The sequence below is a fragment of the Chrysemys picta genome, chromosome 13, assembly GCF_011386835.1.
Source record: "Chrysemys picta bellii isolate R12L10 chromosome 13, ASM1138683v2, whole genome shotgun sequence".
Taxonomy (NCBI): domain Eukaryota; kingdom Metazoa; phylum Chordata; order Testudines; family Emydidae; genus Chrysemys; species Chrysemys picta.
The window spans coordinates 20,554,696-20,572,162 of NC_088803.1; the positions used below are offsets into that span (position 1 = coordinate 20,554,696).

The following is a 17,467-nucleotide window of genomic DNA, read 5'->3' on the forward strand; positions in this document are numbered from 1 at the left end:
TTAATTTGCAGCAGCAATCAAAAAAATGAACAGAATGTTGGGAATCATCAAGAAAGGGATAGATAATAAGACAGAACATATCATATTGCCTCTATATAAATCCATGGTATGCCCACACTTTGAATATTGTGTGCAGATGTGGTCGCCCCATCTCAAAAAAGTTATATTGGAATTGCAAAAGGTTCAGAAAAGGGCAACAAAAACAATTAGGGGTATAGAACAGCTTCCATATGAGGAAAGATTAATAAGACTGGGACTTTTCAGCTTGAAAAAGAAAGCGACTAAGGGGGGATATGATAGAGGTCTATAAAATCATGAGTGGTATAGAGAAAGTAAATAAGGAAGTGTTATTTACTCCTTCTCATAATACAAGATTAAGGGGCCACCAAATGAAATTAATAGGTAGCAGGTTTAAAACAAACACAAGAAAGTATTTTTTTTCACGCAACACACTGTCAACCTCTGGAACTCCTTGCCAGAGGGTGCTATGAAGGCCAATACTATAACGGGGTTCAAAAGGGAGCTAGATAGATTCATGGAAGATAGATCCATCAATGGCTATTAGCCAGGATGGGCAGGAATGGTGTCCCTAGCCTCTGTTTTCCAAAAGCTGGGATTGGGTGACAGGACATACATCACTTGATGAACTCCTGTCTGTTCATTCCCTGTGGAATTCTACCACTGGCCACTGTCAGAGGACAGAATACTGGGTTTGATGGACCTTTGGTCTGACCCAGTGTGGTCTTTCTTATGTTCTTAATATCAAAGAGAGTAGCATGCCTAACTCCTGTCGGAGAAAAACAGAGTTCTCACTATTTGTTTAGGTATAGCAAGTCAGATGCTTTATTAACTCTCACAATTGCGCAGAGGGAGAGAGCTAAGCAGGTCTCTCAACAGGTAAACAATTACAGCAAGCATTTATATCTTTTGTTACAGACAATAATGAGCAACAGTTGCATTTTGTTTATACATAGTGAGCAAAACAAGATATCAGAATGACCTAATGTAGACTCTTAGTCTACATTCCATATTATCTACACAAGGTCGCAACAACTTCTCACACAGTTCTTTCCCACTCGCCTCACACATTCCTCGCTTCTACAAATCTCGCGTTATTAGGGTTACAGTTAGCCTAACTCTTGCTAACTAACTGTCATGCATTGCATCCCCTTCCTGTCAGTTCTTTCTCTGCTTCCACACTCCCGTAGGCCCCTTTGAAAAGTTCAGCCCCTGTGCAGAGGGCCGGCACAGTTCCAATACACCACTCAAATCCTTCCTCAGCTGTCAAAATAGGAGTGAAGCATTGTATAGGCCTTTATTAGGATAAGAGTAATAATAATAATATTAATAATAATAATAATGTATTTATATTTTAATTGTTATTGTCACATATAATACTGTATATTTGTGTTTTTGTTTATTATTACCCAGTTTATTAGTATTAATGATAACAGGGAATTAGCCTGTTTTCATATTTCTGTTCTTACTCAAGAGGATAATAATAATAATAATAATTAATAATGTTAAGGTAAGAAGGTGAATGTGAACATATGATAATTTCCTATTATCCTCCGAGCTAACCAAACAAATGTGAATAAGAAGCTGGAGAGAGACTGTTATTCTATGAAACCAGTTTATTATGTAATAATAAAAATAAAAGCCTTATGTTTGTATTCTGCCTACTCTCCTTGCTTTCACCCAGTGTATTTCACATACATTCACATAGAGATTCATTTCTCTGCTGTCTTTTGTAATTTTGGAACCCAGGTCTGATAAGAAAAAACAAAAATCTGAAGCCAATGTTTGTGGCTGAGTGTTTATTGATGTGGAGGCTTTTCTTGCTTCTAACGCCCTGGGAGCACAGCCAGGTTGTTAGAGCCCTGCTAGTAATTGCCTCCGTGCCAATGAAGAAAGGAAGCAGCAGTGCAGGAGCAGCGAGGCTGCACATGTCCGGTGGGATCTCATTAGACTAGCTGAGCAAGCTGCTCCCCAGCTGGGGACCCCGGAGGCAAAGCTGTGTTCACCTTTGCTGTGGCTGGAACTCCAATGGCTGATACTCCCATTGCTTGTCATTTTGGATCTAATCATCCCCTTGTTGTGGGTCTCACGTCTCTGGCCAGAGCCCGTAACTGAATCCAATGTGAAACCACAACCCACACCCACACCCGATGAATCCCCTATGTTCTGAGTCGAACTTGGTCATTCGTTTCAGTCATTAGCCGTGCTTTAAATTTACACAAGTGCTGGGAAATCGCAGGGAATGGGGGGACTGCCAAAGAACTAGCAGCTGAGGTTTGCGAGGCATGAGAGTTCAATAGGAAAATCCCTGCAACTGTGGTGGGCTGAGCCCAATGAATTAGGATTTATTTGTATTGGGGTACTGCCTGGCAGCACTAGTCACCACCAGGAGCCCCATTGCACTGGGCACTTGATCAGGGTTTGGGGAACTCAAGTTTAACGAGTAAAACCTTCAAAAGCATCTACAGGATTTAGGAGCCTAAAGGGAAGATTTTATAAGCATTTAGGCTCCTAAGTTCCATTGACTTCAGGTGCCCAGGGCCAAGAGCCTCAAAGGCATTTCGGCGCTTTATTCCCATTTATATTGATGGGAGTTTGGTGCCTAATAATTTTCAGGTTCTGGGCCATAGGCACTTTCAGAAATTGCACCAGGCACTTAGCTGCTTCTTTAGGCCCCTAAATACCTTTGAACATCTGGCCCTTAGGTGGCTAGTCCAATTGACTTTCAATAAGTCTTAGACTCATAAGTGCCTAAGTCACTTACGTCCATATTTTTAAAGGCATTTAGGTGCTTAACTCACAATTATTTCATTGGGATTTAGGTGTCTAAATACTTGGCGGACCTGGGCCTTAGGCCTTGCCACACTGAATGTAGCAATACATTAATACATTTCAAAATCTGGGTTTAAATCCTTTTGAAAGTCAACAGGACTTCGGCCTTGCCACAGGGAAACTGGTAGTGATAGAACTGAAGGGGCAATTTTATACTGATTTAGCTGACCTAGTGCAACTGTGTATGCGGAGACTCTTACATCTGGGCTTGGAAGGATTCGATTTTAGTCAGTAAATATCAGTAAACATTGACTTCACCATACACACTCATACTGATGAAAGCATATTTCCATCAGCATAACATAAGAACATACAAACGGCCATACTGGGTTAGACCAAAGGTCCATCCATAGTAATCAAAACTTACAGACAAAGTAAGAAAAATGCTGCTTGAGAACTTATTAGAGTTTGATTTAAAAATATTTACTTTGTATATTTTGATATGTGCTGCTGACAATTTGTCTTTTAATGTCTACAAAGTGTTAACATTTTGAATCTCGGCATCTACTGATATTAAATAATAATTATCTAACCCCCCATAATTTCATGCTTACCTATAATTTTGCACAACTGTGAACATTTAAATAAATAAAAATAGGAAAAAAATGCTTAAAAATAAACATTGATATTATCTATCAAAATTATACAAAAAAACCACAACAAATTCAGTGCCATTGTGGCACATAAACATTTGGCATGAGCCCCAAAATGTACAGGCACAACTAAATCCAAAGAACCAGGTGTGAACCAATGTGTGCGTGTTCACACTTAAAAGTTGTACTGGTTTAATAAAATTGATTGAAGTTCAGCTGATGCAATTATAACCCACTTGTGAGTGTGTGTTAGATGACCCCTCAGGGCTGATGCACAGAGGATATGAGTTGTTACTGTCAGCTGCTATAGAACTTTGGCTCAAGCTGCAGTGGCTTGTGTATTTAGCTCTGGAGATTCCTACTTCAATCCCCAGTGTGCTGGTCAAGAGGGGGGTCATCACATAATGTCTGTGAACAGATAAACCCTTCGGCCTCATCTGCACCCAAGTCTTGTACTGCTGTAACTATGTTAGTGCCGGGGGTTGTTTTTTAGAAGAGATAGCTATACCAGTATAACCACTACAATGAATACAGGTCTATCAACACAAATGTGCCTTAAACCAGTATCGCTAGCCCCCTTTCCTATACATGAATAGATAAAATAGAGGTGGTAAGGCTGCATTTAACCTGTATAGCCACTCAGTTAGGCCCTGTTTTTTCCAGCATTTAAATGCATGCACATCTTTACCTTAATGTCTGCAGGACTGGGGCCTTAGGGTATGTCTACACTAAAATTACTCCGATTTTACAGAATTCGATTTTTGGCAACAGATTGTATAAAGTCGAGTGCATGCTCCCACACTAAGCACATTAATCGGCAGTGTGCGTCCATAGTGCCGAGGCTAGCATTGACTTCCGGAGCGTTGCACTGTGGGTAGCTATCCCATAGCTATCCCATAGTTCCTGCAGTCTCCCCCACTCATTGGAATTCTGGGTTGAGATCCCAATGCTTGATGGGTCAAAAAACATTGTCTTCTTCCGAGCACCCAGGAGATGACGATGACTAGCAGTCATAATTCAGCGGCTTCTGCTGAGCACCCAGGAGATGACGATGGCTAGCAGTTCTACTGCACCATCTGCTGCCAGCCTAAGATGTAAAAGATAGATGGAGTGGATCAAAACAAGAAATAGACCAGATTTGTTTTGTATTCATTTGCTCCCCCCTCTTTCCGTGAAATCAATGGCCTGCTAAACCGAGGGTTTTGAGTTTAATCCTTGAGGGGGCTATTCTGTGTGACAGTTGTTTGTGTTTCTCCTTGATGCAAAGCCATCCCCTTTGTTGATTTTAATTCCCTGTAAGCTATGTCGTCAGTCGCCCCTCCCCAGAGCCATGGCAGACAATCGTTTCACGCCTTTTTTCAGTGCAGATGCCATACCACGGCAAGCATGGAGCCCGCTCATCTCAACGCAGTAGTCATGAACATTGTAAACACCTCGCTCATTATCATGCAGTTTATGCAGAACCAGAACCTGAAAGACCAAGCGAGGAGGAGGCGACGGCAGCACGGTGATGAGAGTGATGAGGACATGGACACAGAATTTTCTTGAAGCACGGGCCCCGGCACTTTGGAGATCATGCTGTTAATGGGGCAGGTTCATGCCCTGGAATGCCAATTCTGGGCGTGGGAAACAAGCACAGACTGGTGGGACCACATAGTGTTGCAGGTGTGGGACGATTCCCAGTGGTTGTGAACCTTTCGCATGCGTAAGGGCACTTTCATGGAACTTTGTGACTTGCTTTCCCCTGCCCTGAAGCACCAGAATACCAAGATGAGAGAAGCCCTCACAGTTGAGAAGCGAGTGGCGATAGCCCTGTGGAAGCTTTCAATGCCAGATAGCTACCAGTCAGTCGGGAATCAATTTGGAGTGGGCAAATCTAGTGTGGGGGCTGCTGTGATGCCAGTAGCCAAAGCAATCACTGAACTGTTGCTACCAAAGGTAGTGACTCTGGGAAATGTACAGGTCATAGCAGATGGGTTTGCTGCAATGGGTTTCCCTAACTGTGGTGGGGAGATAGATGGAACCCATATCCCTATCTTGGCACCGGACCACCAGGGCAGCCAGTACATAAACCGCAAGGGGTACTTTTCAATGGTGCTGCAAGCCCTGGTGGATCACAACGGACGTTTCACCAACATCAACATGGGATGGCTGGGAAGGGTTCCTGACGCTCGTGTCTTCAGGAACACTAGTCACAGTGTTCATTTCTTTGGCTTTATAATCTATGAATCTAGATGGCAGATTTGGATTTTCAAAGGATCCTAAGGGCACCTGCCAGCCTAAGACATTTTTTGAAAAATTTGTAAATCCCTGCAGCAAGGGATTTACTTCCCAGACCAGAAAATAACTGTTGGGGTTGTTGACATGCCTATGGTTATCCTTGGGGACCCAGCCCACCCCTGAATGCCATGAAGCCATACACAGGAAGCCTGGACAGTAGTCAGGAGCTGTTCAATTACAGGTTGAGCAAGTACAGAATGGTGGTAGAGTGTGAATTCGGACATTAAAAGGGTCACTGGCACACCTTACCAACTCGCTCAGACCTCAGCGAAACCAATATTCCCATTGTTATTGCTGCTTGTTGTGTGCTCCACAATCTCTGTGAGAGTAAGGGGGAGACATTTATGGGAGGTTGAAGCAAATCGCCTGGCCGCTGATTACGCACAGCCAGACACCAGGGCAATTAGAAGAGCACACCAGGAAGTACTGCACATCAGAGAAGCTTTGAAAACTGGTTTCTGATTGACCAGGCTATGGTGTGACAGTTCTGTTTGTTTCTCCTTGATGAAAATCCACCCTCTTGGTTGACTCATTCTCTGTAAGCCACCCACCCTCCCCGCTTCGATCACAGCTTGCTTTCAAAGGAAATAAAGTCACTATCATTTAAAAACCATGTATTCTTTATTAATTGATTATAAAAATAGGGAGATAACTGACAAGGTAGCCCAGGTGGGGTGGGGGAGGAGGGAAGGACAAGGTCACACTGCACTTCAAAACTTATTGAATGCCAGCCTTCTGTTGCTTGGGCTGTCCACTGGGGTGGAGTGGTTGGGTTCCCAGAGCCTCTCCCCCGCGTTCCTGGGCGTCTAGATGAGGAGGCTATGGAACTTGGGGTGGGGGGAGGGCAGTTAAACAGGGGCTGCAGTGGCACTCTGTGATCCTGCTGCCATTCCTGAAGCTCCACCAGACACCAGAGCATGTCCGTTTGATCCCACAGTAGCCCCAGCATTGCATCATAGAATCATAGAATCATAGAATATCAGAGTTGGAAGGGACCTCAAGAGGTCATATAGTCCAACCCCCTGCTCAAAGCAGGACCAATTCCCAGCTAAATCATCCCAGCCAGGGCTTTGTCAAGCCGGGCCTTAAAAACCTCCAAGGAAGGAGACTCCACCACCTCCCTAGGTAACGCATTCCAGTGTTTCACCACCCTCCTAGTGAAATAGTTTTTCCTGATATCCAACCTGGACCTCCCCCACCGCAACTTGAGACCATTGCTCCTTGTTCTGTCCTCTGCCACCACTGAGAACAGCCGAGCTCCATCCTCTTTGGAACTCCCCTTCAGGTAGTTGAAGGCTGCTATCAAATCCCCCCTCATTCTTCTCTTCTGGAGACTAAACAATCCCAGTTCTCTCAGCCTCTCCTCATAAGTCATGTGCTCCAGACCCCTAATCATTTTTGTTGCCCTCCGCTGGACTCTTTCCAATTTTTCCACATCCTTTTTGTAGTGTGGGGCCCAAAACTGGACACAGTATTCCAGATGAGGCCTCACCAATGTCGAATAAAGGGGAACGATCACGTTCCTCGATCTGCTGGCAATGCCCCTACTTATACAGCCCAAAATGCCGTTAGCCTTCTTGGCAACAAGAGCACACTGTTGACTCATATCCAGCTTCTCGTCCACTGTGACCCCTAGGTCCTTTTCAGCAGAACTGCTACCTAGCCATTCGGTCCCTAGTCTGTAGCAGTGCATGGGATTCTTCCGTCCTAAGTGCAGGACTCTGCACTTGTCCTTGTTGAACCTCATCAGGTTTTTTTCTGCCCAATCCTCTAATTTGTCTAGGTCCCTCTGTATCCGATCCCTACCCTCTAGCGTATCTACCACGCCTCCTAGTTTAGTGTCATCTGCAAACTTGCTGAGAGTGCAGTCCACACCATCCTCCAGATCATTAATAAAGATATTAAACAAAACCAGCCCCAGGACCGACCCTTGGGGCACTCCACTTGAAACCGGCTGCCAACTAGACATGGAGCCATTGATCACTACCCATTGAGCCCGACGATCTAGCCAGCTTTCTATCCACCTTACAGTCCATTCATCCAGCCCATACTTCTTTAACTTGGTGGCAAGAATACTGTGGGAGACAGTATCAAAAGCTTTGCTAAAGTCAAGAAATAACACATCCACTGCTTTCCCCTCATCCACAGAGCCAGTTATCTCATCATAGAAGGCAATTAGGTTAGTCAGGCACGACTTCCCCTTTGTGAATCCATGCTGACTGTTCCTGATCACTTTCCTTTCCTCTAAATGTTTCATAATTGATTCCTTGAGGACCTGCTCCATAATTTTTCCAGGGACTGAGGTGAGGCTGACTGGCCTGTAGTTCCCCGGATCCTCCTTCTTCCCTTTTTTAAAGATGGGCACTACATTAGCCTTTTTCCAGTCATCTGGGACCTCCCCCGATCGCCATGAGTTTTCAAAAATAATGGCTAATGGCTCTGCAATCTCACCCGCCAACTCCTTTAGCACCCTCGGATGCAGCGCATCCGGCCCCATGGACTTGTGCACGTCCAGTTTTTCTAAATAGTCCCGAACCACTTCTTTCTCCACAGAGGGCTGGTCACCTTCTCCCCATGCTGTACTGCCCAGTGCAGCAATCTGGGAGCTGACCTTGTGCGTGAAGACAGAGGCAAAAAAATCATTGAGTACATTAGCTTTTTCCACATCCTCGGTCACTAGGTTGCCTCCCTCATTCAGTAAGGGGCCCACACTTTCCTTGATTTTCTTCTTGTTGCTAACATACCTGAAGAAACCCTTCTTGTTACTCTTAACATCTCTTGCTAACTGCAACTCCAAGTGTGATTTGGCCTTCCTGATTTCACTCCTGCACGCCTGAGCAATATTTTTATACTCCTCCCTGGTCATTTGTCCAATCTTCCACTTCTTATAAGCCTCTTTTTTGCGTTTAAGATCAGCAAGGATTTCACTGTTTAGCCAAGCTGGTCGCCTGCCATATTTACTATTCTTTCTACACATCGGGATGGTTTGTTCCTGCAATCTCAATAAGGATTCTTTAAAATACAGCCAGCTCTCCTGGACCCCTTTGCCCTTCATGTTATTCTCCCAGGGGATCCTGCCCATCTGTTCCCTGAGGGAGTCAAAGTCTGCTTTTCTGAAGTCTAGGGTCCATATTCTGCTGCTCTCCTTTCTTCCTTGTGTCAGGATCCTGAACTCGACCATCTCATGGTCACTGCCTCCCAGGTTCCCATCCACTTTTGCTTCCCCTACTAGTTCTTCCCTGTTTGTGAGCAGCAGGTCAAGAAAAGCTTTGCCCCTAGTTGGTTCCTCCAGCACTTGCACCAGGAAATTGTCCCCTACGCTTTCCAAAAATTTCCTGGATTGCCTGTGCACCGCTGTATTGCTCTCCCAGCAGATATCAGGGTGATTAAAGTCTCCCATGAGAACCAGGGCCTGCGATCTAGCAACTTCTGCTAGTTGCCAGAAGAAAGCCTCGTCCACCTCATCCCCCTGGTCTGGTGGTCTATAGCAGACTCCAACCACGACATCACCCTTGTTGCTCCCACTTCTCAACTTTATCCAGAGACTCTCAGGTTTTTCTGCAGTATCATACCGGAGCTCTGAGCAGTCATACTCCTCTCTTACATACAACGCAACTCCCCCACCTTTTCTGCCCTGCCTGTCCTTCCTGAACAGTTTATATCCATCCATGACAGTACTCCAGTCATGTGAGTTATCCCACCAAGTCTCTTTTATTCCAATCACATCATAGTTCCCTGACTGTGCCAGGACTTCCAGTTCTCCCTGCTTGTTTCCCAGGCTTCTTGCATTTGTGTATAGGCACTTAAGATAACTCAATGATCGTCCCTCTTTCTCAGCATGAGACAGGAGTCCTCCCCTCTTGCGCTCTCCTGCTTGTGCTTCCTCCCAGGATCCCATTTCCCCACTTACCTCAGGGCTTTGGTCTCCTTCCCCCGGTGAACCTAGTTTAAAGCCCTCCTCACTAGGTTAGCCAGCCTGCTGGCGAAGATGCTCTTCCCTCTCTTCGTTAGGTGGAGCCCGTCTCTGCCTAGCACTCCTTCTTCTTGGAACACCATCCCATGGTCGAAGAATCCTGCATCACTGATTTGGCATCTTGTACTTCAGAATTTAAACTTATATTTAAGCTTTTGTATGTTAAGGCAGGGATTTTCAAAAAATGTCTTAGGCTGGCAGGTGCCCTTAGGATCCTTTGAAAATCCAAATCTGCCATCTAGATTCATAGATTATAAAGCCAAAGAAATGAACACTGTGAGCATCTCATCCACCCTCCTGTATTTCATAGGTAGGCAGGCCATTTGTCTGGTTTTAAGACAGATGTTCCTAATTTTCTAAGATTTGTCCACCATCTGGTAGTGAGACACAAGCTGAATGTGGTTTTGCCTGGTATCGGACAGGGAATGCCATTTTGAAGAGCATGCCACCCCCATGGACACATTCTTCAAAATCATGTCCCATGTATGGCACAGTCTCAAGCACACCATGAGGAAGTATCAGAATGCCCTCTATGTTGGGGATGTGTCAATGGATACCATCGTCATGGGAATTCCCTGCATTTATTCCTGTTCAAACTAGAACTGCTCCAGTATTTATTTTTAAATTGTCGGTGATGGAGAATCCATCATGACACTTGGTAAATTGTGCCTGTGGTTAACTACCCTCTAGCCTTCATGGGATCAGGACTTGAGTGTAAGCAACACAATGGTGTCTGCCTGTCTGCAAAGAACCTGTCACAGTGACTCTGGGGTAGGCAGCAACTGCTCCCACCCATTGCAATAAACAGCGCTCATTAACAAAGGTTTTGCTTTGGTTTGATTTTTCCTGCACTAAAAAAAAAAAAAAAAAAATTGGCTTTAGTTACAAAATAGAAGGCCCTGAAATTTGAAAGTTTTTTTGTGAAAATGAAAAGAAATTCCATTTTTGGTGTGATATTGTTCCAGTTTTTGGCTTCTTGATGGAAAATCACCATTTTTTTGAAGAAAGCATCTATTTTGGGTAGAAAACAACTTGCTTTGTGGCTAACCCATTTCCTCATTTCATTGGTGGTCAAATCCAGCAAGGAAGAAGATGGGCTGTTTGGTGTGAGTGGCATTTTGTTTTCAATTGTGGATTGAGCCAGGAAGAGTAAACCCACTGTAGCCTGATTTAGGGTGTACTGATCATATTAATTTGGATAATATGGGAATTTAATTTATTCATTTATTTTTATTTGATCTTAATAATAATATTAATAATTATTATCCTCAATATTAATTAGTATGGATAATAGTCTCACCAATCTGTTTGATCAGAAGATAAAAGTTCTTGTCCTGAATCAGGCTCCATAGAATTTACAAAGGACCCTCGGGGGTCTGACAGGAAGCTCACACTGAGACAGATATAGCATTAAAGACTTTTTATTAACATTAATAATAGTAAGTAAATGGTAAAATATCCAGAGTTACAAAGTTACAATTGCATTGCTGCTATTCAAAAGATACATATGATAATATAGTATTATATGCAACAAAGCTTTGGTTAATATACTCACACCCTTCCTTGATAACCTGGTGGTAAGAGACACAGGACCAGCCTTGCAGTTCAGGTTTCTCAATTCTTGAGTTTGGGATGCAGTGCTTAGAAAATGCTAAGAGCTATCAAAGCTGACTAGGGTTTACTTGACTAACTTAAACTTAAATCAAAACCTAATAAACAAACTAAGAAGAAAACTTAGGGAAACCAAACTTAGCCTAGTTCCCTTGAAACTTAAAGTTTAAGAAGAACAAGTACAGCCTACAAATAGTAACAGTCATCGTAGATAGATAGAGTGGAGGAAGTAAATGAGAATAGGGTAAAGTGAGAACGGAGATAGTGAGAAATGGAGAACAGAGAGAGAGAAATGGAGAAAATGGAAGGTTTCAGAGTAGCAGCCGTGTTAGTCTGTATCCGCAAAAAGAAGAACAGGAGGACTTGTGGCACCTTAGAGACTAACAAATTTATTAGAGCATAAGCTTTCGTGGACTATAGCCCACTTCTTCGGATGCATCCGAAGAAGTGGGCTATAGTCCACGAAAGCTTATGCTCTAATAAATTTGTTAGTCTCTAAGGTGCCACAAGTCCTCCTGTTCTTCTTTTTTTGGAGAAAATGGAGATACTCTATTGTGGTGGGTTATCTCTTTTACAGGGCAAATGCCGGACAGCCTTCCTCTTATGCCCAAATTTCATTCCTCACCCACAGAAATTTTAGGGTACACTTACCCCATAGGCTAATATGTATGTGCGTATTGATGACAGGTATGTACGCACATCAGTCTCTTGTGGTGTACTTGTTAAGTCTGTGGGAAAAAAACCCTATGCCATCTTCCATTGTCTATTGGTCTAGATCAGGTGTCTCAAACTCAAATGACCATGAGGGCCACATGAGGACTAGTACATTGGCCCGAGGGCCGCATTACTTACACTTGCCCCCCTCGCCACCCTCGGCGCCGCCCCCACTCCACCCCTTCCATGAGGCCCTGCCCCTGCCCCGCCTCTTCCCACCCCTTCCCTGCCCCCATTCCAACCCCTTCCCTGAAATCCCCACCCCCAACTCTGCCCCCTCCCTGCCCTCAGGGGGTGCAGGAGGGGTGTGGGGTATGGTGGGGGCTCAGGGCAGGGAGTTGGGCTGTGGGGTGCAGGAGGGGTGAGGGGTACAGCAAGGGATCAGGGTGCAGGGTGCGGCAGGGGGCTCAGGGCAGGGGGTTGGGATGCAAGAGGGGTGCAGGGTGCAGCAGGGGGCTCAGGGCACAGGGTTGGGGTGCAAGAGGAGTGTGGGGTGTGGCAGGGGGATCAGGGCAGTGGGTTGGGGTGCAGGGTGTGGCAGGGGGCTCAGGGCAGGGGATCAGGTTGCAGGAGGGGTGCAGAGTATGGCAGGGGTCGGGGTGCAGGGTGCAGCAGGGGGCTCAGGGCAGGGGGTTCAGCTGCAGGAGGGGTTTGGGGGGCAGGATCTGGCCCATCGCGTACCGGGGGCAGGGCAGACTCCCTGCCTGCCTGTCTGCCGTGCCCCTGCAAGAGGCTGGAACATGGGGAAGGGGGGGCGTTTCTGTTTGAGACCCCTGGTCCAGATAAAAGGTCATAGACATAGGCGTGGATACTCATCTATTTAGGTAACAAGCTATAGGTCAACTTTGCTTTTTGAGTAAAAGGTCTTAATATAGATATGCTAACTTTGCCTTAGCTTAACATACAGGATATGGCCTGTAGGTCTCTTGCATTACAGCCAAACTTACTTTAATATAAATCTATAAACCTATTACAATAAACCAAATACTTAAACTATAAGAAAAGATATATATATATATATATATAAGCAAGCAGGTTAGTCCTATAGACTACACACCATTTTGTTTCCAGTCTCACTCTTGGGACATTCAAATTAAAAGGCTTTACAAGGGATATGTAGCTAGCCAGCCCTAGCAAAACTTCCCTTCCATAAGCTTCATCTTCTGGTGTGGGAAGGTGGGTAGAAAAGACACCTCAGAGTTAGATTCTTTCCTCAGATCTCAGGGTAACTTACAGATATTCTCAAAAAACACGTCCTTTTTTGGCCTTCTTTATTAGTTTATTGCAATATAAATGCCAAGTCATGTAAATCTGCCATAGCTCCACTCAGTCAATGGGGCCAGATCCTCAGCTGGTGGAAATCGGTGGCAGCTCCACTGTTGTCACTGGATCTATGCTGATTAATTCCATCAGAGGATCCAGCTTCTAGATCTAATAAAGCTATATTCTGTTCCTGAAGTGAATGCCTTCTTCCCCAGAATCATTTTTAGTTGACGCCAGGGACATGAGCCTGTATTCCCATTGATGGGGCTGAGGCAATATTGAATTTAAATGAAAGTCAGGTGCCCAGCTCCTTTAGGTCCTTGGAGAATCCCAGCCTAAGTGACTGAAAACTGCACAATTGTTTAGAGCTCAATACTGCCAGGTCCTGGAAACTGCCCTTAAAGGTCAGTTCCCACTGAGACCTCTGCAGTCACTGGGATGTGAGGACACAGGGTCTGTGATTTCCTATAGAAGTGTCTAGCTCTCATTGAATTTCCAAGGGACTTGGGTGCCTAACTCCCTTAGGCTTCTTTGAGAATCCCAGCTACTCTAATGTACAGGATCAGGTGTTGGCAATGGGAGTCAATGCATCATGGGAGTCCCATGGCTACAGTGCATTATGGGAGATGAAGTCTGGCTAGGGAGGCTAGCTTACAGAGGAGACTCCTATGCGGCACTGCTGCAGGATTTCAAAATCAAAATATCTCAATTTAAGGGTACAAGATTTCACTCTTTGGCCAGAATATTTCACTGTGTCAGCTGAAAATTAAAAAAAAAAAAGTTCTATGGTTTCGGGGGGTTCAGATTATTTTAAACTCAATTTTATATAGAAAGAAGTCATTTAGTTGACTATCTTATTTTTTATTAACAGAAGTTTTGGCAGAAATTTTTGACCACATACAACATAACGACTGAGTCACAAAAAGCCAATTTATCCTAAAAGCAAAAAGGCACTCAGTGGAATAAAACAATAGAAAACATGATTAAAGGGGAATAAGTTAAATCCATTTATTCTCAATACATCCTTAATTGTGAATGTTACATAGGCCCGTGGCTTATCAATATGATAAGAAATATGTTTAGAGGTGAGAATGAGTAGGAATAGCACCTGAAGTGCAACAAACGTATTTAGGAGATATCAACCCACATGCTTCAGGGAATAGGGAAATAGCAGTCAGGAATATTTTTTCCCCTTCCTATAGAAGAGATGGAACTGACACAAAATTACTATTAACCCCAACTGAGATCAGGGCCCCATTGTGCTAGGCAACATACAGACATATAATGGGAGACAGAGCCTGCCCAAAGGAGCTTACATTCTAAGGTAATTATGTGAATCAAACATCTTTGAAAATCTCAGCATAAATAGAGAAGTCAGCCAAACAGCTGGCAAAAGAGGTATCGTTATTACTGTTTCACAGATGGGGAATGAAGGGACCAACTCACCCATGGTCCAACAGGAATTTCATGGCAGAGTTGGTAGTTGATCCCAGATCTGTTGTATCCCATGTCTTTTCATCCTGTGCCTGCACCTGGTGGCTACAGCACTTGGATTATACGCAGGATTTTTAAAGATACCTAGGACATTTGGGTGACCAATTCCCATTCCTTTCTGACAGTCCCCAAATCTTTTAGTGGCCTTGAAAAATCTCAGTCTATGGCTGGGATTTCAAAGGAGCCTAAAGGAGTTAGGCCCCCAAGCCCATATTGAAATTCACCAGGAATTATCTGCCTACCAAGATATTTATATGGCCCTTATCCTCATTGCATCAGAGGGCTACACAATCAGTTATGGATTTAATCCTCACAACATTCCTGTGTGGTAGGGAATTATTATTCCTATTTGATAGATGGGGAAACTTCCATACAGTAGATCAAGGTCCAAGGTCACACAGAGAACCAGTGACAGAGCCAGGAACTAAACCCAGGTCTCAGGAATCCAGTTTTACTTCTCTATCTGCTAGACCAACTTTCTAATCCTAAAAAGCTGGATTTAGACCCCTTTGGGAATCCCAGACTACATGCTTGGTCCTGCCTCAGACTTGATGACTTCTTGAGATCCCCTTCAGCCCTACATTGCTATGATTCCATGCCTATCCTATTGGTCAGGGAGCAGTTCCTGTCCAGGGTTTTCCTCAGGACTTCTTTCACTTCCTTGTTCCTCAGGCAGTAGATAAGAGGGTTCAGCGCCGGGGTGACCACGGCATAAAAGATAGACACCACCTTGTTGAGGTTGAAAGGGTGGATCCTCCTGGGCCGAGCATACATGAAGACGGTGGCTGAGAAGAAGATGACAACCACGGTGAGGTGGGAGGCACAAGTGGAGAAGGCTTTCCTCTTGCCCTGGGTGGTGGGGATGTGCAGGATGGTGGCGATGATGCACAGGTAGGAGAGGGTGGTGACAGCAAGCGGGAGCAGCAGGATGACCAAGGCCAGGGCAAAGTCCACCATCTCTGCCACAGACATGTCGGTGCAGGCCAGGTTGAGCACTGGGGAGATGTCACAGAAGAAGTGGTTGATTACCCCAGGACCACAAAACGTTAGACGAGAGATGAAGTACACCTTGACCAGGGAGATGGAGAAGCCGCCTGCCCAGGAGAGAGCTGCCAGCTGTAGGCAGAGCCGGTGGGTCATGATGGTTGGGTAGCGCAGTGGGTGGCAGATTGCCATGTAGCGGTCGTAGGCCATGACGGCCAGGAGGACACACTCGGTGCACATGAGGGAGATGAAGAAGTAAAGCTGGGCCATGCAGCTGGGAAAGGAGATGCTCTTGTTCTGAGACCAGAAGCCCACCAGCAGCTTAGGCAGGGTGACCGAGACGTACCAGATCTCCAGGAAGGACAGGTTCCCCAGGAAATAGTACATGGGCTTGTGGAGCTGGTGGTTCTGCTTCACTACCAGGATGATGACCACGTTCTCTGTGACCGTCAGCACGTAGGTGAGCAGAAAAAGCAGGAAGAGCAAGGCCTGGAGCTCCAGTTGGGCGGGGAATCCCAGGAGGATGAATTCTCTGAGGCCGGTTTGGTTCTCCATCCTGGCTTGGGTTTCAAATTCGTTATCTGCAGATGTGAAAGGAATGCAAAAAGCAACTCAGTGAACTTGTGCTTTGTGCAATGGATCGAGCCCGTGAATCCATCCATCTAAGTAATTATAGGGGCCACATCAGTAGAGTAGCTGACCACCTCACAATCATACATGGATTAAGGGGCTACTTCACCATCATGTGCAAGTACTTATGTGGGTGATGATGATGCACATAATTGCCATTATGACCCTCATGTGCTAGTGCTAGGCAGACCTGGGTGGTATTTTTTGTCTGAAATGTTTTTCAGCAAAAATGTGGATTCTTCAATCCCAAAATATTTTGCAAATTTGTGTCAGTTTTGCCAAGTTATTTTGGGCGAAAAGACCTAATTAATATATATATATATATATATATATATATATATATATATATATATATATATATATATGTTTTATTCTGACATTTAGTAAACAAATTGTTTTGATACTTTGGTTCAAAACGACTTGTGTTTCAAAATTCCCCTTGATTTTATTAACAAACAAAACCATTCTAAAATGGTCAAAGCTAAAATGAAACTTTTTTTTTTTACCCAAAACTTTTTTTTTATTTTTTGATTTGTTGAAAATTTTGAAAAAAAAAGTTTTTGGTTCAACCCCAAATGATTTTTTTCCAATTTTTTGGAACTGCCAGTGCACTGAAAAATCCATTATTCTCACAGCTGTTCTGCTGATTGTTTCCTCAGAGAGCTTAAAAGACCTTTATAGACCTTCTTGAACATTCCTTTTGATCAAAACAGAAGGAAATCACCAAAAAAATGTTCACTTTTGTTGAAACATTTGGGTTTTTTGGGAAGATTTTGTAAATGAAAAATGTTGAAAGTTGTCAAGTGTTTTGTTTAGACAGAAACAACTCTCCATATTTTCTCATCTTTTCCCCCCATAAATTCATATTATTTAAGCCATAAAGGATAATCTAGTCTGACCCTTAGTATAACATGGGACATTACATTTCACTAGTTGCCCCTGGGTGCCCATAACTTAAGAACAGCCATAGTGGGTCAGACCAATGGCTCGTCTAGCCCCATATCCTGTCTCTGACATTGGTCAGTGTCAGTTGCGTCTGACAGTTGGAGGTTTAGGGACTGCTGTACCATTTGGT

The 17,467-nt window shown here is 44.3% G+C and overlaps 1 protein-coding gene across 1 annotated transcript; it reads right to left on the minus strand.

Moving 5' to 3' along the window:
- Positions 1–8,995: 8,995 nt before the first annotated feature.
- LOC101947726 (olfactory receptor 6B1-like) lies at positions 8,996–16,317 on the minus strand. Its single transcript, XM_065565605.1, has 2 exons — positions 15,408–16,317; positions 8,996–9,186 (listed from the first exon to the last, which is right to left on the minus strand). Exons 1-2 carry the CDS (start codon positions 16,315–16,317, stop codon positions 9,143–9,145), a joined length of 954 nt encoding a protein of 317 aa, XP_065421677.1. The 3' UTR covers positions 8,996–9,142.
- Between the last annotated feature and the right edge of the window lie 1,150 nt (positions 16,318–17,467).